Genomic DNA, 21,331 nt, shown 5'->3' on the forward strand with positions numbered 1-21,331 from the left:
TTAAAGTCATGATTCAGGCCTAGTCGGCAATGACTTCCCGGGAAATGCATGATGGCCTTTGGCCCGCAGTTATGGAATTTCTCAATCAGAATGATCTCTTGATATTAGCACAGACCAGCAAAAAGTTGTCAAAGGTATCCCTTCAAAATCTTTATGGCAGAATTGTTATATCAAAAGAGCCGGTGATGAGGTCTGATGAGTGGTTTTTGGATTGCAGCGCTAACTACGTCTCAGGGTACAGGTCGACGAAGAAAACGCCTGACCAAAACGACATCTTTTTATATGACCGCATAAAGCGTTTGACAGAGAGCTCGCATCTTGCACTCGTGAAGGAGTTAGTAATCCAAGAGGATGTTTTTTATGATCGTGAGTCAGGGTTGCCTGTCTTACAAGCGCTCATTGACAGGTTGCTGGAACTGGATCAAGTTGAAGTTCTCGACATCAGGGATAGTGCGTTGTTTGAACATAATTATTCCAAGATTTTAGAACTCACGCATCTCAGAAAGTGTCGGGTTGTCAATATTGGGGACCTTGGTAAACTGCGATCGCTGCCTCGCATCAAGTCCCTTGAGATATCGCTGACGCATCCCGACTTCAAGCCTCGTTGCTTATCCGACGATGTGAAAAAAAGCCTCTCCGACACCGTTGTGGAACTCACTGTGGATGACCTTGAGCATTCTAGTTTACGTCTGTTCCAGTACTTTCATAAAGAGGGTATGAGGCTAGGCCATGTAACTTCTTTGAAGTTCAATCACGTTCACGGTATTCACGACTATAATAAAACTATGCGTGAACTTACCACCATCTTTCTGAAGGATGTTTTCGATTTGAAAAAAATAGAGAGCCTTGAGCTTGAGGGGTCTTGTGAAGCCTCTGATTGCACCTGCTTCAATGACTTTCTTATGGACATGGCGCCAGAGCTGGTGAGTGTGAGAAGTCTTGGCCTTATTGAGAAGAACTTTGTCACTCAGGGTGACCACAATACGGAAGAGGAATGGGACTTGACGATTAACAGGTTCATTCTACACATACCTAAAGTTTCTGAGCGCCTCAAAAACCTCACAGTTCGCCACAATCCTCCACTTAACGGCATTACTGTCGACTCTGTTGAAGGAAACTACATCCGGAGAAGGACCTTATATGATAATGTACTACCCATACTAACAAACTTGCAAACTCTTGTTGGCCCAACTTTCCTTAAATCTCTTTCAGCTTATGAGATTTTAGTTTGCGACTTGTTGTGGAATGGCTGCGAATGCAGCTTTTGCGCTAAGGTTCTACCGGTCATTGATCAATACATCATGAATCATCAATACTACTCTTTCCCTGATGGTTCTTTCAAAGATGTTATACCCACTGTCTTTTTTGCATACACTGGAGACGCGCTTTCACGCCGCTTCATTACGGAGACTGATTGGGATTTAAAGACGCTTGCCACATGCCCCGTGTCACATGTTTGGGATCTTCATGGTTATGAGAGCCTTCAGCACTTCAAGAATTTTGATTGCTTCTTTGACGAATCTGTCTTTATGGCCCTCACTAAGTGTGTCTCGCACTTTTTCAATACCTACATGGATCATTTGGTTAAGTTTATGCCAAATATGCGGACTTGTGTTTTGTCTGGCGTCTACTATTCGGTAGATGAGCAAGGGAAGTACAAGTCTATTTACGATTAATAATGACTAGAGAATACTACGGCTCGCTGCTATTGGCTGAAAAAGCCCAGTGACTCGACATAAATATGTTGTTATATATATATAAATACAATATGCATATGTGTTTGAGTCCTGAATGATGTCGCCCTTATCACTTTACCAAATTTTTTGAGAAAATGAAAAACTCTCACCGAGAGCAGCAAGTAAATCAATACTGCTCATAGTGCACCGAGATCTTGGGTCTTCCCACCTGGTTCAACATCGAGCCTCTCGCTAGCATTGAACGACTTTGAAACCTAGCCAAGAAGATTTGTCACCATCTCTCACGGTTCTATAGAAATCCAATCAGAAAGTTAATAACTTTAAGAAGGGCCGCACACTATCCTGACATTCTGCATCACGAAAATAGCATACAGCTCAACTGTTCATATCTATGAAACCGGTTCATGATTCTCTGGTAGCATGTCCTCAGTAAAATCACCCCATGGATTTCTTCAGTTTCTGCGACCGTTTCGACTGAGGGAAAGCTGCATACAGAGAGGAATATTTCTGCGACGATACAACCCCCCTCAAAACGACAGAAGTAAAGATGTTCTTAGAGAGTGGGCCAAGAGCGTTCTCCATGAATCCTCACCTGAAAGCGCTTCTGAATGCAGTTTCGACAAAGAAATTCAACTTAGCACACAAATTGATAGGGCCACTGAAACGAGTCTGAAAAACGGTAGTGTGTTCCCTGACCACCAAGAAAGAGCCAAGGAACCATCAGCGCGTGCTATTGCCCAATCCACGAGAGGAAGTTCACCACTTAAAACATTCTCTATGTCAACGCTATCTAATATCGCTTCATCGCTTCAGAAGTCTCACAAGTTCCAAGAGATTGACTCGATCTACAAAACACATAGGAACTGGCTGTCTTCTGGAGTTGTGGACCGATCTTCACGTGCCTACAATGAGTTTGTACAAGCAGTGTTCGCTGCAGAGTACCGCCTACAGAACTTCACTTTATGCGAAAACCTTTTTTCCGAATGCCTCAAATTTCGTCCTGTGAGCCCAGAGGTCATCGACATGGGGCTCATTACATTTGTCAAAAACAACAACTTAACATTAGCCAAGGAATTTTACGTTCAGATATTAAAAAATCCCGAGACCTTTCCTATGACGCCTAATACTTTGCATGCGTTTGCCTTTGAAATATTCAAGACATCTGATCTAGCCACAATGGAGCGAGTGATTTCCTTGTGGCTTGAAAACTCTTCTAGTCCCAAAACATATCCCTTTCACAAGACGCTCGCATTGTTCCACAGACTTTTACTCAAGCTCGGAGATGAAGAAGGCATTGCAAAACTACTTTCACATTCAGGGGTTATAAAAACAAAATATGAGGGAAGCACTGAGTTCGATCTTTGTCTCCTCCACCATGAAGTGGCAGCCAGGATGTTGACTGATCATGTTAAGATTGGCCACAGAATGGATGAAATTTCTTCAAAAATGAGTAACGAAAAGCGGTCCAAGGTCTACATTGAAGTCCTTAAGTTGGGGGTTGCTAAAAATGATTTCTCTCTCATCAAGCTTGCAACAGTCAAGGCCCAAGAGGATAGTTTTGTTAACCTGAACGATGAATTTCACAAGCATGTGTGCCGCTATTTTGTTAAGAATGGCTTACTCAAGTCACTTGTCCAGTATCTGAATGACGCTGTCTTGCCTAAGGCTGACTGCCGTTTTGGACAGATTTACATTGAACAATTGTGGAACTGTGCGTTGCAAAACTACCCCATGCTTTCTCGAGAATTTACGAACGACATACAGCTTCTTTTAAACAAAGAGGAGCTTATTCGAGAGCATGAGTGGCTTGAGTATACCACACTTAGAAAGCTGAAAAATTTTTCTTCGAATCATGGCCTTCAGAAATCTCCAACACAAACATTGTCATCACTGTGCTGTCGACTAGGCCCGGAGTTTGCCAACGCAATCCAAACTAGCCTAGCAGATGGCGATGCATCAGCAATTCGTAGCCTGATTTTGAACGAACTCCAACGTGGCGTAAGGCCTGATTTCACGGTCTTTTATTCCTTGTTGAAGCTACTCATGCCAGATTATATCGATTCAGCAAAGTTAGTGGACCAGATAATGCGCGAGACCTATCGTGAAATTCCGCTCAAAATTGACATCTTATGGCTAAAGCACAACGCTTTAGAGGCAACTAAGTCGATTAGAACAAATGCTTCCACACCGGCAGGAAAACAGCAGGCAGCTCTGGTAGCTGCCACGAAAATAAAAGACTTTGAAAACCAACATAGCGGGCGTCTAAACTTTCAAAACTATATGCAGCTCTCCTCATTGTTCCTTGTTTTACGGGATGCTCGGAATGCAAGCCACCTTTTGGAAAAAGGTAAAAAACTAATTAATTCTTCAAACAAAAGAGATTGGTATATTTATTACTCCAATGCTCTTAAAGTTTACACGAGGGCCCGTGACCCAGGCAAATTCCTTTCAGTTTTAAAGGACTGGAACGCGAATGACAGTGCATGGTTAATAACACCAGATACTATACGATCTTGCAAGGGGTACATGAAATACTTTGAGAGAAACCAAGGTTTGACGGCCCATAATTCAGCCACCTTGTTTGAGATACACTCCGAGATCGATAGCATGCTGGCACGTTACGTTAATTTCAAGTTTCAGGGCCTCAATGATATGAAAATGGTATCCAGCTTTTTGCAGCGGTGGATCGAGCAGGACTTGAAGAAAAAGAAAGAAAACCATCTTTCTGATGTTCAGAGCGAAGCTTAAGGTTTGTGGAGAATTAATTTATGGAGCATTCGAGCTCACATTTTACTATGCACCAGTCGCCTTCATTTTTTTATTTCATGCATGCGCGAGAAAGAACTTGCGCCAAAAATCATCAGTCGGGATTAGGCAAGGGGGGCCTGTGACCCGTCCATATCATTGTAAATAGTGACACTTTAAATGAAAATAACATTAATTTCAGCGCATCTGTATTTTACTGACACTTCAAAAAGATACCTTACTACGAACATGTCGAATGTTGAAAGATTGGCCCGGGCGATGACGAACATTAATGAAGAAGTATTGAACAATCGATACAGTCAAAACCTTTTTGACACTTGCCAATAATGGACGGAACTCTGCATCAAACGGTCCTCAAAATAGTAAGTTTTTTTGCTCCACTACGTTTGACTCATGAACTAACGGCTTTCTCTAGTCTGCCGATGATCTGAGGAGCGTGGCGTTTAAACTCCTAGATGCAACCATTTGCACCATATGCCACGACTACATGTATGTCCCTGTTATGACTAGCTGTGGACACAATTACTGTTATGAGTGCATATCAAATTGGTTAGTTAGCAACAATGCCAATGAATTGACGTGCCCGCAGTGCCGCAGCCCGCTGAAGGAACCGCCTGCTCTCAATGTCGCACTGCAAAACCTTTTGAACTATGTGGTTGATAATTATGCTATCAGCAGCTTGCAAACTGATGGCACGCGAGCAGAAAGCGTTGATCAGTATAGAGACGATAACTTTTCGGGCAGGCTGTTCAAAAATGTCTTTAACAACACCGCGATGGCAATAGTTGATGACGATGACGGTGTTGCACGTTGCAGCAACTGTCACTGGGAAGTGGAAGGTGACGTGTGTCCTCATTGCAGTGCGCGGATGAGAAATAGGGCTGTTGAAGAAGAAGAATTCCCAAGCGATGAGTATTCAGAGGATGAAATTGAGCGCATCCAGTACGGAGCAAACCGCGCGCTAGGGGTGCGGGATGAGCAAGGTGCTGATGAGCATAGTGAGAGTGACTCTGAAAGTGACGAAAGTAATTTCGAGCGCCGAAATGGCACGCTTGCCAATATCTCAGGGCATGCGCAACTTGGCCGATCTAGGCGTCGTTTCGATGGGTCGCAGCACGGCTCCGAAGACCTTATGAATTCAGAAGGTGCTATGGAATCCGAAGACGCTGAAGACTCTGACCTAGATTCATTTATAGTGAACGAGGAAGAAGAAGATGAAATTGGCGGCGAACAAGAGGAGCCAGAGCAGGTGGAGCTTGACGGCAGCGATCACGATAGCGACTTTTACGAGCATCACGATATAGATGGGTTTGTTAGTGGCGACAGCCTTGATAATGATAGCGAGGACGGCCACAAGAAAAGGAAAAGACGGATTCAAGTGGTTTTGGACAGTGATGAGGACGATTAAATATGAAACGGTCCTGTATGTGCCTAATTGAGGTGTTAAAATCTTGTGGGGCAGAGATTTGTCAAGGCCGCGGGTGCGTAAGTTGCAATACAATGGTCAAAGCGGTGTAGATGCTTACTTATTGTCCTCTCAAGATAGCACCATACTAGCAGAAGGGCGCAATACCAATACATTGACTTAACTTTAATTTTCTAAAATCCCCAATCCCTGTTAAATGGCCTGGGGCTTTAGCACTTTACAGAATCGATCGCGTCACATATTGAGGAGATGAACAAGATATTTTGTCTCCATTTTATGGACGCCGGTTTTGAACCCTCCCTCCCAAATAACAAACTTGGTACCTAAAGGGACAGCTGAGGATCAGGAAGGCGTTCACGTTAGCTATCATTGGGACCAAGCTTCGTGATATCGGTCAATCACAGAAGCATGTTCCCGCTAAGTTAGCGCTGGTCTTGGGTCCTTCTTCGTACAAAAAGCTATCAACAACCCGCAATATGATTGGTCCAAACTTGGTTACCACGTTAAAAAAATTTTTGGTATTAAGGACCGAACGATATCTCCTTCCTAGCGAACTCACTTCATTGCATTCACCAAAACCTGATACCATAAGCCATGGCTAACAGAATCATTGAGCTACAGAAACTATTCCAATCTTCCCAAAAACCTTTGTGGTGGAGACACCCCAGATCGGCCTTCTACATGTACCCATTCTGGGCCTTGTTCACCGTTGCTGTCGTGGGTCCTTTCCTATACATTCCAAACACAATCAGAGGTATCAAGGACAAGAGAAATTAAGATAGACACCTGCAGACGTACTACCGTGTACCGGTCACATTTTGGTGTATTTTTTTAAATCTACTATTCTGCTTTCTATTATTTGTTATTATTCAGACATGTCCATCATCACTATCGTCATCACGCAGTTTCTTCATTGGACGCCGGGGAACTCAGTTGGGTGCCAAACTATGGGTTGAAGTTCTGTGTTTTTGCGCCAGTCAGCTGGTGCAAGAGGGCTACATCCATGTTCACTATAGCTCTCTTTGTTGCATGCTGGGTACTTGAGCAGTGAACTTTTCCCTTGCTGAGCAATAAGACCGACTTCAGCTTCCTCCAAATGGCCGGAGTTGGGCATTCCAACTTATCGAATACATCTGTATCATTTAGGTTAAAAAATTATTTAAATTGCGTTCAACAGAATCATGGTCCAACTGATTGAGTAGCTTGCCCTGTGGCTGTGATATATCTACGCAGTTCCTTTATTTTGGTTCGCTTGTTGGTAGAGTGTTTTCAAAGTTAACTCGAGTTCGTATTTAAGGGCGAATGATTTAATCGTTCCGACTGGTAGGTCTGTCTTAACTACAAAAACAAGAAACATCAGTATGTTAACAAGGTCCTGGCGTCAAAGAAACCTTGCTTCCCTCCTTTATTCCTTGAGTCACCGACGTTTGCTGAGTCAAAAGATTCCCGACCCCAAGCACGTCTTTACAGATCCATCAAATAACGAGATAGTAGATTCCAAGCACTTTTTCACCAACCCTAGTCGAGACAACCTGATTGAAGAGGAGGCAATCGCCAAAAGCATCGAAGCTTCCATCAAAAACCAGAGGCGCCGTCGTGGAAAGCAAGTATCAAGTGCTCTCGCAGCCGCCCTGTTCGCAACAATTTTTGGCTACACAATTGGCTACAAGGTCCTGTACCTACATGAGCATTCATTTATTCCAGCATATCCTGTGCCAAAGGCTCGAAACTTCAGCAGCAATGAGCTTAAGCACATAAATGTGGACGAAATAAAACACCTTGCCGAATACAAACTTCTTGAAAAGCTCTCAATGCACCCGATGATCAAAGAACAATACGGTGTTCCTCTACACAAGTCTCAAGGAATATCACTCGAAAGCCGCCAGTTTTCCGTTTGGCGCCAAGATGTAGACCCATGTATTGCTGGCATCCTTATCGCACCTATAGATAGCCCCAAGGATGAGCATACGTGGCACAACGTCCCACCTCTTTGCAAGTGGCGCATAACAAACCGTTCTGTCAATTTTAGAAGTTTCGCTGACCAGGTGCTAGGTCGCGTGGGAATAGATTCGTCAGACCTGATTCAGGTTATCAAACCCGAGAAGGATTGCGGCGACTTCAAGTACGGTCGCCCTCCGCACCACAGCGACGGTCCTCGCACAATGCACATATGCTTTTTGGGCGAAATGAAACTGGGAAATGAAGATCTGATTATTTTTAGAGGCACTTGTCACATCGATTTGAAACTTCAGCAAGTGGATTTGCTGAGGAAAGAGAACGACAAGCTAGTACGATACGTACTTTATCACGAAACTAAGGAGTAATGGGTAGCACCTGAATGCGTCTGTAAATAACTACAAAGTTCAAAGCTCGTCCTCCCAGTTGAAGCTCGCGTCATCATTTAAAAAGTCTTTGAGAAGCTCTGTTTGCTGGGATTTGTGCTGATTGGTTTCTTTAATCCTCTTTTGCTCCTCAACTTTTTGCTTCAGCAGCTCCATCTTCGAACCATGCTTTGCCGCTTGCTTACCAGCGCCCGAACCGCGTTCCAAGCTTGAGTCATTCTTAGTTTCTCTTTTAGGTTTTATCCGATCGAAGATGCTTTTTTTGTCGCTAGTGGACGGCCTGGTAACATCTTCGGAATCAGAATCACCGCTCGATTCACTGTCTTCAACCATGCCTAGCCTTGCGGCCAGTGAATTAGAGCTCTTTTTCTCCTGCGGTGGGCTAGCTCTTCTATTTTTCTTTGGACCTTCTTGCTTCTGAGGCGAGTCTAGTGGTTTATTCAAATCCAACATGCCAAGCCTAGCGGCTAGGGCGTTGCCTGTCGAGGGCTTCGAAGGCTTTTCTTGTTTGTTAGTCCTTGAAGGCTCCTTCTTGCGGTTGCAACTTGAAGACTTTCTCCTGGACTTCCTCTGAGTGCTAGACACGCTTGCGCTTGCCCACATGCTGGATCCCAAGCCATTTGTTTTAGAGTCGAGCGCACTTCTATCTTCTGAGTCTGTCGATGGGCTGGCCCAGATCGAAGAGTTCAAAGACATAATGAGCCCCTAGTAGCGCGTAAATCACCGCAAAATATCGCGCTTCGAGCCCGCCGGAGAGAGTACTTTCCGCAGAACCAATCCCAGAGATGGCTGGAGCGGATATTTCTAATACAAGAGTTGTTCTAATGTCAACTAATTAGAAATATCATGTCCAATAGCCAACTCACGTGATGGGCACCTGATGGTGTCCGTGCCAATGGTACAACACACAAAAGCACAGTAACCTCAGGTTGTCAAAGCTGTAGGTTTTCATGTCGAGAGCGTTGCCGCCGCAACGCATGAAACTTATCTTTTTGCTTCGAACCTGCTAGTAAATTTTAGTCTAGGCAAAACAACGCTAGAAGGACTAAAACGAATTGAATGAGTAGAACTCAGTCCCGTTAGTCGCTCCATAACTGTTCAAACCAGGAGCGCTTTTTCCGGCACATGAGCATTATTTGTTGCTTCATAAACTTGCGGATTTAACGGAATCTTCGCTTTGAGCTAGCATCTCACATCGGACTTGGCCTAAGCTTTGGAGAACGCTCGAATTGGTAAAAGCAAACTTCGAAACCCATCATTCATTGTAAGTATGAACTGGAAATAGCTAAGCTAACTTTTGAAAACCCAATCACGATAAAGCTTTGCTGCGATTCATATAGCTCTTCGATGCTCACATAAGTTGGCGCTTACATGACAATCCCAAGCTTCTCGCCGTCCCTGCCCCATCAGTTGCCACTGGCTGCGGGTACCGTACTCACGTGAGATAAATACATAATCAGCAATGGTATGTACTCACAGACAAGTCATTAGAAAAACCTGGCCATCAAGCAAGAGGGATGTTTTGAGCGAAAAACTTGTCAGCACAAAATACATGGCATACGGTCTATTGGGCCTTCTCAGCATGTAGTCTCAAAACTGCGCTACTGCGCGAAATTTATGGAAAATATTTGTTTGATACTTGGCAAATTCTTGTTCTGACGTAAGTCTTCTTAAAAACAGGCACGTGACGCAGACTCATCCAAGTCCCTCATTTGCACGGGTGCTATCAGACCTTCGGCACATCACGATTTTAACAATTAGCTTACAACGTCAGTAGCTATTCGCGAGTTTTATAACCACTAATGACCGAAGTACCGAGAAGTGAAACAGCAGGGAACAAGAGCAATGACAGCCGGCTTCAACGGCTTTCAAGCGAGTACCTCAAGCCGAATATAGGGTTACTCTACCTGCTAATATCGAACTTGTTCAACAGCGTTATGGTTGTTTCCACTAAGTTACTGGAAACAGATCCGGAGTTAGAAGAGCCGATCACACCCTTGCAGATATTGGTGGTTCGCATGTTCATCACGTATATTGGTACCCTGATTTACATGCTCTACAACCGCGATCGCATCGATCATGTTCCCTGGGGCCCCCCTGATATGCGTAAATGGCTGATCCTGAGGGGCTGCACGGGATTTTTTGGAGTCTTTGGGATGTACTATTCGCTGATGTATCTGTCAGTCCCAGACGCAACGATAATAACATTCCTGGGTCCATCATTCACGGGCTTATTGGCGTGGGCGATTTTGCGAGAGCGCTATTCCAAAGTGGAAGCTACGGGCGCTTTGGTGTCTCTCATGGGCGTGATACTGATAGTTCGGCCTTCGTTCCTGTTCGGAAGTTCCGCCACGGACGACTCGGGCGGAACTGCAGAGTCTCGCGACCCGCATGCCCGCCTTGTTGCCACAATAGTTGCACTGGTTGGTGTTATTGGAGCCTCGAACGTCTATATCATCATAAGATATATCGGCCAAAGGGCGCACGCAATAATGAGCGTATCATATTTTGCACTCATAGCGTGTTGCGTATCCTTGGTTGGTATATGCGTCATACCTTCAATGGGTTTTCAAATTCCGCAGACTTCTAAACAATGGTTTCTATTCACGCTAATAGGATTCTCTGGGTTCTTTATGCAGCTGTTGTTGACTATGGGTATCCAAAGGGAGCGTGCTGGCAGAGGAGCAATCATGTCTTATTCCCAAATCATTTATGCGATCTTCTGGGACGTCTTTATATGGCACCACCTGCCTGGGCTGTGGTCTTGGTGTGGTATCATTGTTATCTTGGGGTCTGCGATTTGGGTTGTAAAGTGTAAACCGAAGTCAGAGTTCATAGCTACTGCTACCACTGACCAGGAAAGCCAAGTGATACAGATGGAGGATTTCGAAATACATGATGACGAAGATGACATTAAATGATGCATCAGTGCTGATTTACAGTTTTGATCTTAGAGGCTATAAACAGTCTCGTCACTGGTGATTCAGTTATGAGAATCATCTATATAGAGACTAAATTCAAGGGACATACATATTATTAGATTTCAGGCTACATCAGCATTGTATCGGATGTTTCGGTTTCAGGCACCTTTCGCTACGCTAAGCCGCCGTCAAAGTACGTTTGCATACAAAAAGTGGGTTGACCTTGAAACCTCTCAAAGGCAGCAATTCATAAAAGGCTTTGTCGAGAACTACAGAAAGCAATACCCAGGTTCAAAGACTAATGTGTCGTTAAAGGGTTTAGCCCTCGGGATGGAGGACCACGCGGATGCTCCCACGGTTTTTGGAATATTTTATGATGACATTTGGGGCCTATGTAAAAAGTCTAAGGAAAGCTTATATTCAGGGGAGAAAAGTGCAGCACAGCGAAATGATATCAAACAGACTGGTCGATTCGGGCATGAAAGTTTCTACGATCTCTTGGTTGGGAAGGAGGGCGATCATTGAAGAAAAGCGGGGTTAAAAAAGGTCAATCAAGAATGCAAGCCTAGCGTCTCTCGACCCCTAGCGCAGATATGATTTGCTTAGTAGCAGCCACTACGTCTTCGTCGCAGAACCGCTTACCAGTGAGCTGTAAAGCAACAGGCCCACCAATGTACGACTCAGGGTCGTATCTGACATCACCATTTTCCTTGTACCATACCATCTTTTCATATTCATTCTTTCTTAGCTCTGGAATGCCGGCATCCTTCTCCTTATCATGAGCAACATCAACAGGGAACGTGACATTTGGATAGTCCAATAAGTTCCAGAATGAGGTGTAGCCCCAGTACAAAGATTCTCCAGGAATCTCAGAGGGGCCGTTGTAAGTAGGGGACAGAATGAAGTCCAATTCAGAGAAGTACTTTTGTTGCATTTGAAGTTTCAAAGCATCTCTTTGTGCATTCAGCATTCTGTTTTCATATATAGAAAGCTTCTTTCCCCCACCAAACTTCATGTAGTGCTCCGTCAGGGGCAATAGGGGTTCTCCGCTTGGTGTCCACATAGAGAGCTGGATTTCGTTACCGTCACACGTGTAAAGCTTCAAGTTTGCTGTGTAAATATCAAGCATCTCTTCTTCAGAGAACCAGTCAGGTTTCAAGTTGACGATTTCGAAAGCTGGATTTTTGGAAAGCTTAGCAACCGTTTCGCTAATGGCTCTGGTAACTGCTGGGAAAGGGGTCACCAAGTTGTCATCGTAAAGCACACCAATTTTGATCTTTGGGGGCAAGCTGGGCTCACGCCAAGCAATTGGGATACAGTTGGGGTCGTAAGTCCAGGGTTGACCCTCATTGATGTATGCGCGCATGTAGGCGTCTAGTTCATCAATAGATCTTGCCAGTGGGCCTTGGACAGCAACAATCGATTCCTGACCTTTCCCACTAGATAGGCCGTTTAGCAGAGAGATTCTCTTTGTGGTGGGTCTCAGACCGAAGATATCAGTGAAAGCTGCAGGGGCGCGGACACTACCGCCGATGTCGCTACCATGCCCAATAACTGACCCATGCATAGCAACTATCGCGGATTCACCACCAGAAGAACCGCCAGGAGACAGGCGTGTTGAAAGTGGATTTCTGGTCCGCCCAGTTATGTTATTCCAGGTGTCCAGGTGCATAATTCCTTGTGGCTGAGCGGTTCTGGTGTGGAAAACAGCTCCTAATTTACGCAAAATGGTGATAGAGACAGCCTCGTTGTCAGGAATGTTTTCTAGGTATGCGACGTAAGAAGCGTTCGTTACCTTGCCCTTGAAGTTCATGTGCTCTTTTAGCGACACGACTACACCGTGTAAAGGTCCAACGAGCTTCTTGTTCTCCTTAAGATAGTCATCTAGTTCTTGCGCTCTTGCTAACGCTTCCGGAATCAAGAATTGCATCACGCAGTTTGTAGCGAGCTGTGCGATAATCGCAGCCTTGATGAATGCTTTTGTGATTACGGTTGCCGTGAGTTCGCCATCTAGCTGCTTGCGTGTCAGGTCCGAGATCGTTAGATCGTTGACGATGCTTGCCTCCTCGTTGGTAAGGAAGCTCAGGAACTGCCGGGCATCAATAGGCTCAGTGTCTAGCTCATTTTCCGATGGAATGGTGGCAACACACTTCTCATAGAAAGCAGGGTCGAATTGCTGCATTTGAGCAACAGCTTCCTTCTTGTACTCTTCGATGAGCGGCTCGTACTTGCTAAACTTGGCCGCGTCTTGCGCGGGAAACTTTTGTTGAGTCATTACGATGAGTTGGAGTGTTTTGGCAAGTGCTTTCGCGTTCCAAACAGCACGAGAAATTGGCCTAATATGAGGAACACTGTGAGGAGGCTCAAGAAGAATATTCGCACTAGCCGGTCACCGACCACATTTATAGCCATGGGGGCGAGTAACGTCGCGGTTGTTTAACCAAATCGAGATCGGGAAAGATAAGCCTCTCTTAAGCGACGAAATGGCAGATAAGCAGATTAGGACTGCTTGCGCTTAATCGCTTTCCAAACGCGGTTCTGAAAAACTAAGCTTGCAAAAAAAGGGCGTAGGACGCGCTATAATGGCCGTGCCTGTGGTTTTTTCTTACGGGATGCCTATCTTGGAGAAGTCCCAAGATTCTTGACCCAGTAGTGTTTACCAGTCTTATCTCAGCCCTTATCTAATTTTTTGAATTCTAATAATCCGTGTAAGACTATGAGTATAATTGATTTCAGTAGCTCGGCTCTTCGAGTACGGAATCCTGCTAAACGAGAACGGGCAATGCACGCTACTCTACCCGTGGCTCTCCGTACATATAGCGGTTTTTATAATGTTGGGAAGAGCGCTTGTTGGGCTCTGGCCGACGCGAAGTATTCCAACAGTCAGGATCTTCGGTAAAGCCCATGCTCGAGACAGCTACGATATGTCAGGCGGGACAGGAAGTCCGGGCCCCCTTACAGGGTTGTGAGCTGCGAGCACCGTTTTCTATCTTTAACGTTCCAAAGCAAGTTTGTGGAGGCGCGAGGTCGCGCTTGAATGTTTTCAAGACTGTGGCCTCGAGGTGGGCACCGTGGTCACGGGGCGAAACACAATTTCTTTCAGGCTCTACTGCATGGACTCTTCGGAGTGGTTGCAACACGCGTCGCCGGCCACGGCACGGGTATTTTCTAATGGACGCAAGGCGGCGGCGAAGGGTTTTGCCGGCGACTCACGGTTTGAAATTCCACCCACACGGCCGGCTCCAGGGGAAGAATAGCTCAAAACCGGGCGAAAGTCCGCGATAACATGCCGGGCACATGACTGTCAATTTCTGCATCTGACCAGATATAAGGCCATGCCAGTCTTGAGGGAGCAGCCAGAAACTGGGGTCTAGCACTAACACCCGAAAGACCCAGCGAAAATTTGAAGTTTCACCGTTCTTGCACGAGGCTTCCATCTTTGGCGCGCGTTTAGGTTAGCCTGGGAAGGCTTCGATCATAGAAATTGCCTACCTCGCCCCCGCTAGGCAGCACCCCCCAAGAAAACTGTGCAGAGTGCTGCGATTTTTTGAGGCCAGTACATTCCAGATTACATGCACGACTTCGACTAGAAGGCAAGCGAGCGTCCCTGTTTTAACATGTTAAAGCCTATGCGGAGACCCTCCCTGTGCCGAAACTATGCGCAGCCGCTTGCAGTCAATCTGACTTCGTAGAAGAAGGCGCTCGAATGACTTCGCACCCTGCGACTCTTGCGCTAGAGGCGTTCCTACGACGCTTGCCGCACGAGAAGACGAAGGTTATGACCCAGAGGGCCCCGTTTGCCAGTTCGCAGGAGAACCTAGTAGTACCGAGTAGCACCGAGTAGCATCGAGTAGCATCTAGTAGCTCCCAGTAGCTCCTGCAAGTCGCCCTCTCACGTGAAGAGCGCACACCTTCAGACGCTGCGGCTGGCTTCACGTCTCCACGGAAACAGAGGTTGTCAGGAGTGCAAGCGTAGATACACAGATCACGTGCTATCACTCCCCACGCAAATAGTTGAGCTCGTGAGCCACGCGACCTGCTCCCACAGGCGCGGTTGGAACCGTGCAAGCCCGCTGCATACGAGTGCAGCAAGCAGAGTCTCCTGTAACGTGTTCCCCGTCCACTTCCATGTATAGTGGTGAAAAATGGCGCTCAACCGTGTTGTTAACCGATACTTGCGCTCGGAAGTCCTGTTCTCCTTTTACGCTTCAATCGCTAGTAGCTCTGGCTGATGACATATCGGCTTGCAGCTTTTCATGTGGGAGGATAAAACGGGCTAGCACGTCGGCCCGAGTGCCAGAATCACAGAACACGAAACAATATACAGAGCAGGTTGCCTCCCACCTGCTGAATTTAGGTGGCTTCCCTGACACGTTAGTTTTAAGGCTAGCAAAGAGCTCTGCTACCGCCAATATCCTCTGGACACGGCAGCGCTTCCGGCTGTTCAATGAGCCATTGTAACAACCGCATGGGTGGGTTTTATCGTACACAATGATATCCCAAGTGGCCTGTCGCTAGAAAAATTACAAATTCGTTCACCCTTCTAGTTCTTGTTGCCGCACAATCTGTCGGTGTAAGCTCTCCTAGCACATCTTCTGTATGAGCAACCGCAAGAATACGGCCGCCAGCCTGCTTCTCAGGCAGTACCGCGAACTGACCGATGCCAAGAAAGCGATTCCCTCCTTCCACATAGAGCTGGACGATGATTCCAACATCTTTCTGTGGAACATCGGCGTAATGGTGCTGAACGAAGACTCCATCTACCACGGCGGGTACTTCAAGGCGCAGATGCGGTTTCCAGAGGACTTCCCCTTCTCGCCGCCCACGTTCCGGTTCACACCCGCCATATACCACCCCAACGTGTACCGCGACGGGCGTTTGTGCATTTCGATCTTGCACACCAGCGGGGACCCAACCTCGGAGGAGCCGGACTCCGAAACGTGGTCTCCTGTGCAGACGGTCGAGAGCGTGCTGATCTCTATTGTGTCGCTTCTCGAAGACCCCAACATCTCCTCGCCGGCTAACGTCGACGCAGCGGTGGACTACCGCAAGAATATTGAACAGTACAAGCAGCGCGTGCAGCTTGAAGTCGAGCGCTCGAAACAGGACATACCGGAAGGATTTGTCATGCCGACGTCACGTACCGCTTACGTTGCGCAGCGACAGGCCGAGCCCGAGGAGACCCGCGATCTCGGCGACAACTTCTGGTACGACAGCGACGACGAGGACGACGCCGACATCTACGGCTACGACCACAACGAAGAGCAGGAGGACAACGATATCCAGTTCGACGATAGCGAAAACGAGAACGACGACGATGACGACGTCAGCGTCGATAACGACAGCGTTATGGACCGCAAGCAGCCCAACAAAGCCGAAGACGAGAGCGATGACCTCGAAGACGGAGAGTTGAAGCTCGAGAAGTAGTCCCGCTCCTCTGTCATATCTCAAGTTGCATCAACTGCAGGAACCCGCGGCTCATAAACCGGAAAAACTGTCGAATTCCATGGGTTCCTGGTCCGGCGAACTCATAGCGTTGCGGAGCCTCCCACGGCTCCTTCAAAAGGCCACACACGGCCCCGCGCGCTGCACACCTGGCTTCTGTCTTGCGCTGCGCGCTTGCATTCTGTTCTCTAACTGTTCTCTCTTCCCTTCCACATCGTTTGTAGTGAGTCTCGCGATCACCTGTGTAATGCTCTATCTAATATGGGAAACGTTCAACTTACTGGGCTCAGTTGTGCTGCTCCACGAACCACACGCACCGAGCACCATCATTATGCTCCATGGCAAGAACATCCACCACCTGCTAGAGCTCACGCTCTCCCCGGTACAGACCGTGGTTGCGGAACATGAGCCGCTTTTTTCCTCGCTCTTGGTGTCGTGCACCAACGGAAGCATTATTTCGTATGCCAACAGCGATACCGCCCCTACGACCTATAACAACTCTAGCAACAACCTCAAGATGATGGCACTGCTTGTCAGGGACAAGTGGAACGAAGACCAGCAAGACCCCAGCGCTCAAGCGACACATAGCTGCTACCAGTGCGAGGCCGAGGACGGCGAGGTTACGCGTGTGTACACCTATGAGCTGGAAGACCTTCACGCTTGCGTCGCACAGATACCTAGAAGCGACCTGCTTTTACTGTTCATCGCCAGCAGTGATTACCCTTACGGCTTACTGGTAAAGAAGATGAAGGCGGCCTTGCGAGCGTTTTCCAGCATGTATGGGTACAAGCTGGACTGATAGCGGACTAGAGACGGGGGCCGGGGCGTATGTTGCGTTCAGCATCTATTCGGTCCTGTGGACTGAGCGTGCGCCTCTGCATGCCGAGTGTATTCTTCACATGAATTTAGCGTACACTTCGCATGGACCGAGGCGTGCTGTATTGCAAGTTTTGTCCTCCAACTTACGATCTGCAAGACCTGTGCATACAACAAGCCTCAGAGCATGGCAGGGAGCAAATACGTGCTAGGAATTGCGTTGGCTAAGGAGCTCAAATATTCGCTCAAAGTCCGTTATCTTGCCTAGGCTTCAAGTCCGCAGACAGACGCTTCCTTGCGTTACAGCAGAAAGCCGTGCCTATAACAAGAAAAGGGTCTTCGTAAACCTTTGCCTCGATACTCTTGTGGGATCTCACTCAGGGTAGCGTTATCCCGGGGGGCCGAATTTGTTGCTCAAGCGGCAAATTCGCTCACGTAGGTCGCAGTACATGTCACATTTTCACGTGTGTGTTCTCGGAGCCTCAGGCAGGCGGGCAACGCCGTTTCGCATGACGTGAAGCTCGCAGCTGCTTCTGAATAGCATGCGTCCTACAATTTCCACTGCTTATATAATCTTAGTGTCTCTAGAGGATGAAGTGCTCAATAAAAGGTGAAATGACGTGTAAAGGGCGGACGTCTCCATGCCCTTGAGCGAGTGCTTCACGTGAAATTTGCCTCACTCCAAGTTCTCCGATTTCGTTTTCAGTTTTTCCGTGGTCTAGTCAAATGCACGGTTCATGCATCGCTCTTTGGCTGTCTCATGACCTGGTCCGGAGTTAAAGCTTCAACTTGGTCACCCTCGAGAAATTTCGTATAACGCTATGTAAGAGTTCAGTCACGAGCTCATTCTCCTTATGGCCAATACCTTTAGACGAGAACGGTCACATCGCTACCAACGACTGCAAAAAACGCGAGTACCGCGCTGTGAGTTTAATAAAATCGATTCTCGCGTTTTTCGTTACACGTTAAACCTCCATTAACCATATTCTCGGTCAGATCAGTAACAAATTGCCAAAGGCTCTGGAGGGTGTTCGAGATCGCAATGATGTCCCCCAGTAAGGGCAGCATGGCCACGAGGCGCTCACCGCTCAAGGAGACAAACGCCAACCTGAAAACCGGAACTGATATGGTGAAAAGACGGGCGGTTGAGAAACTTGAATTGCAGCATAGAAAAAGGGCCAAGACGGCAGAGACCGGCAGAAGAACTATTGAAGGCGCCGTACAGACCCAGAGGCAGGCAGAGTTCAAAAAAGTGGGCGAGAGCGCAAAGGTTACGCCGCGTGATTTGCTGGAATGGCAGACCAACTGGAAGCGCATTATGCGACGTGATACGAAGATTTACTTTGATACCACAGAGGTCGCGGACGCTAAATTCAAGCCTGACAAGCGCAAGGAGCTTATGCGCCGTGGTTTTGTCTCACTAGGTGCCGAAATAACGCCCTTTTTCGACACGGACGTGACGATTGTCATTACGCAGAGAGCCGTCAAGGATTGCGATCGCTTGCCTGAGACGGACGTGCTGGCCAAGGCGTCGAAAAGATACATGAAAGTATGGAACTACGACAAGGCGGTCCGGTTCTTGAAGAACCTGGACGTAGACCTGGACGCGTTGGACACCAAGGCGCCGGCCGCGCCATCCACGCTTTCGAACCTCCTGCAGAACGAAAAGCTCTACGGGCCCTCCGACAGAGATCCCAAGGCCAGGCGCGACGACGTCCACTACTTCAAATACCCGCATGTGTACTTGTACGACCTGTGGCAGGTGTGGGCGCCGATCATAACCGCCGAGTGGCGGCCGCAGGACTTTGCGAACCCGGACCGACTACCATATCCTGTGGTCAAGCCAGGGACGTTTGGGCGGTGTCCCTTCATCGGAGACGGCCACTGCGACGAGAGCAGCGCCAAAAGAATCATCAAGCGTTATAAGCGGGACGCCTTGAACGAGAGGTACGCGCTGCATCTGCGCGTCCTGTACCAGCACTCCGCAGAGCCCCGGAACCTGGTGTTCAAAGAGGAGGACTCACGGCCGCTGATTCTGCCGAATAGTTTCCCAAACTCTTATAAAAGCTACCGGGGTTTGCTGAGCGCAAACCAGCCGGCCGAGGAGGCTAAGAACAACCGGTCGCCGGAGCCCGTCTCCGCCAAGTCCACGACGTCTGTGACTCTGAAGCCGCCATCAAAGGCGATCTGGAGAGCACCGCAGCTGAACCAGCCCGCGCTGCTGCTCTCACGGCAGGACACCGAGGAGCTGGCCGACGACCTCTGCCGCAAGAAGCCCCGCATACCACAGGAGATCAAAGCCAGTGGCGTCAACCCGTCTAATGACGGCGCCGCCGGCGCGGGCAACGGGCTAGCCCCCACCAAGGCCTCGGTCATGAACAAAAACATGAAGTCCTTGAACCGCCTAGTGGTCGACAAGAAGTTCGCCAACACCTCAACGGGCTCCGCGGCTGAGCCGCACGCAGCCGCAGGTCCCAAACCCGCGTGCGCGAGCCCACGGACAGGCGACGACGCGGACAAGCAAAAGCAAAAGGAACTCAAGCAGCAGCAGGACCTCAGACGCAACGACACGCGGCTAGGGTCGGGCTACTGCGAGAACTGCCGTGTCAAGTACGAGTGCCTGGCACACCACATCAATTCCGAGAAGCATCAGCATTTCGCGCACGACGACATCAACTTCGAGGCCATCGACTCGCTAATCGAGAAGCTAGCAGCATCGCGCGCGCTGTCCTGCAGCTACTGAAACGCGCGCGCCCCCACCAGAGTCGCCACCCGAGGCTGCGATCGCAGGCTTTGTTTACATCATATTTGCATTTTACATAGAGTATTCACCACTACCAGCACTACTACTATTACTACTATTACTACTTTTACCTTAGCGCTTCTTGCATAACCGTTGAGGTCCCGTGATTTTGTGATCCCCTGCCAACGTCCGCGGCTCTACGCCTCCTCCATGTCGAGCCCTCGGAGCTCTTCTAAGCTGCTAATGTCCGCGTTGGCTCACTGTAGTTAACCTTTACCTTAGATTGCCCGCGCCGAAAAACATTCTTGAGAAGCTAAAACAAAAAAAAATTTCGGTCCGTTAAACTGAACCAACGTTCAAGTCCAGAGCTAACCACTAACGTCTAAAGGGTAAGAGCACCATATGGCCCGCGACCGCGACAACAGCTCCGCGCGTGTGCTGCTGCCTACTCGGCTGCATTGACTGCTTTGGGAACATCTCGTAAACCTGACTCTTTCGCAGGAGCAGCCGCCCGTCTTACCGAAATGTTTACCCAAACTGGCTCATGTTGTTGATCCACGGGATTGTTTTACGAGCATGCTCATGCCTGAAACGATTGCTGTGGAGAGCACCAGCCGATGGCGCCTCGGCGCCTTAGGCGTTAGCCTGCATACAGCTGCGCTCGCCTGCACTCGCGATGCCTTGATCCAGTGAGCCCAATGCATCCTCCACACTCTCCGCTTCTTACGGCAAAGCTTATTCCGCAAGTTGAACCGAGTACCGAGGTTGAAATCGGATCTCGGCATACGCACACCGAGCGCTGTTGAAGATCCGCCTAGGCTGCCACTCACTTTCCGCATGTGCTAGCGGAGCTAGCTATTGCCAGCCATTGCCAGCACTCACAGCCTGATTGCGCACTGCGGGCGCGGGTGCGAGCGCCCGCGCCCGCACCTGCACCCTCGCTTACCTAAAGTAGAAGGACTTTGGCAATCGCCGCTTTTTGACATCGCCCTCACCCTCGCTGCCCTGCACATGCGCCTCCTGTAACCGTGTAAACAATGACTTCATCTGCATCCAGTCTGATCCTTGATGAAGCAAATTGCCATGCCAAAAATTCAGACACTGCACCAACATTCCTGCTTGTCACAATGGTTGCTGCTGTCAACAAAAATATACGAGCACGGTTTCCCGTGTTT

General features: G+C 48.1%; 12 protein-coding genes across 12 annotated transcripts; 10 read left to right on the forward strand and 2 right to left on the reverse strand.

The window, feature by feature from the left end:
* Window positions 1-29: 29 nt before the first annotated feature.
* Window positions 30-1,676, forward strand: ROY1 (Roy1p; the record flags this gene model as incomplete). Its single annotated transcript, XM_002552379.1, has 1 exon — window positions 30-1,676. The coding sequence occupies one exon, from the start codon at window positions 30-32 to the stop codon at window positions 1,674-1,676; it is 1,647 nt and encodes a 548-aa protein (XP_002552425.1).
* Window positions 1,677-2,117: 441 nt separating this feature from the next.
* Window positions 2,118-4,445, forward strand: PET111 (Pet111p; the record flags this gene model as incomplete). Its single annotated transcript, XM_002552380.1, has 1 exon — window positions 2,118-4,445. The coding sequence occupies one exon, from the start codon at window positions 2,118-2,120 to the stop codon at window positions 4,443-4,445; it is 2,328 nt and encodes a 775-aa protein (XP_002552426.1).
* A 505-nt stretch (window positions 4,446-4,950) lies between these two features.
* PSH1 (ubiquitin-protein ligase PSH1) lies at window positions 4,951-5,871 on the forward strand (the record flags this gene model as incomplete). Its single annotated transcript, XM_002552381.1, has 1 exon — window positions 4,951-5,871. One exon carries the CDS (start codon window positions 4,951-4,953, stop codon window positions 5,869-5,871), a length of 921 nt encoding a protein of 306 aa, XP_002552427.1.
* Window positions 5,872-6,483: 612 nt separating this feature from the next.
* On the forward strand, window positions 6,484-6,666 carry COX7 (cytochrome c oxidase subunit VII; the record flags this gene model as incomplete). Its single annotated transcript, XM_002552382.1, has 1 exon — window positions 6,484-6,666. The coding sequence occupies one exon, from the start codon at window positions 6,484-6,486 to the stop codon at window positions 6,664-6,666; it is 183 nt and encodes a 60-aa protein (XP_002552428.1).
* A 584-nt stretch (window positions 6,667-7,250) lies between these two features.
* On the forward strand, window positions 7,251-8,213 carry AIM39 (Aim39p; the record flags this gene model as incomplete). Its single annotated transcript, XM_002552383.1, has 1 exon — window positions 7,251-8,213. One exon carries the CDS (start codon window positions 7,251-7,253, stop codon window positions 8,211-8,213), a length of 963 nt encoding a protein of 320 aa, XP_002552429.1.
* A 39-nt stretch (window positions 8,214-8,252) lies between these two features.
* Window positions 8,253-8,927, reverse strand: GFD1 (Gfd1p; the record flags this gene model as incomplete). The annotated part of the gene is made up of 1 exon (XM_002552384.1): window positions 8,253-8,927. The coding sequence occupies one exon, from the start codon at window positions 8,925-8,927 to the stop codon at window positions 8,253-8,255; it is 675 nt and encodes a 224-aa protein (XP_002552430.1).
* Window positions 8,928-10,033: 1,106 nt separating this feature from the next.
* KLTH0C04752g (uncharacterized protein) lies at window positions 10,034-11,152 on the forward strand (the record flags this gene model as incomplete). The annotated part of the gene is made up of 1 exon (XM_002552385.1): window positions 10,034-11,152. One exon carries the CDS (start codon window positions 10,034-10,036, stop codon window positions 11,150-11,152), a length of 1,119 nt encoding a protein of 372 aa, XP_002552431.1.
* A 147-nt stretch (window positions 11,153-11,299) lies between these two features.
* On the forward strand, window positions 11,300-11,677 carry MLO1 (Mlo1p; the record flags this gene model as incomplete). The annotated part of the gene is made up of 1 exon (XM_002552386.1): window positions 11,300-11,677. One exon carries the CDS (start codon window positions 11,300-11,302, stop codon window positions 11,675-11,677), a length of 378 nt encoding a protein of 125 aa, XP_002552432.1.
* Window positions 11,678-11,717: 40 nt separating this feature from the next.
* Window positions 11,718-13,427, reverse strand: AMD2 (putative amidase; the record flags this gene model as incomplete). The annotated part of the gene is made up of 1 exon (XM_002552387.1): window positions 11,718-13,427. The coding sequence occupies one exon, from the start codon at window positions 13,425-13,427 to the stop codon at window positions 11,718-11,720; it is 1,710 nt and encodes a 569-aa protein (XP_002552433.1).
* A 2,324-nt stretch (window positions 13,428-15,751) lies between these two features.
* Window positions 15,752-16,579, forward strand: CDC34 (SCF E2 ubiquitin-protein ligase catalytic subunit CDC34; the record flags this gene model as incomplete). Its single annotated transcript, XM_002552388.1, has 1 exon — window positions 15,752-16,579. One exon carries the CDS (start codon window positions 15,752-15,754, stop codon window positions 16,577-16,579), a length of 828 nt encoding a protein of 275 aa, XP_002552434.1.
* Window positions 16,580-16,658: 79 nt separating this feature from the next.
* On the forward strand, window positions 16,659-17,396 carry SLM4 (Slm4p; the record flags this gene model as incomplete). The annotated part of the gene is made up of 1 exon (XM_002552389.1): window positions 16,659-17,396. The coding sequence occupies one exon, from the start codon at window positions 16,659-16,661 to the stop codon at window positions 17,394-17,396; it is 738 nt and encodes a 245-aa protein (XP_002552435.1).
* A 1,059-nt stretch (window positions 17,397-18,455) lies between these two features.
* Window positions 18,456-20,156, forward strand: DBF4 (protein serine/threonine kinase activating protein DBF4; the record flags this gene model as incomplete). Its single annotated transcript, XM_002552390.1, has 1 exon — window positions 18,456-20,156. One exon carries the CDS (start codon window positions 18,456-18,458, stop codon window positions 20,154-20,156), a length of 1,701 nt encoding a protein of 566 aa, XP_002552436.1.
* Between the last annotated feature and the right edge of the window lie 1,175 nt (window positions 20,157-21,331).

Source organism: Lachancea thermotolerans, assembly GCF_000142805.1.
Source record: "Lachancea thermotolerans CBS 6340 chromosome C complete sequence".
In the NCBI taxonomy this organism is placed as follows: Eukaryota; Fungi; Ascomycota; class Saccharomycetes; order Saccharomycetales; family Saccharomycetaceae; genus Lachancea; species Lachancea thermotolerans.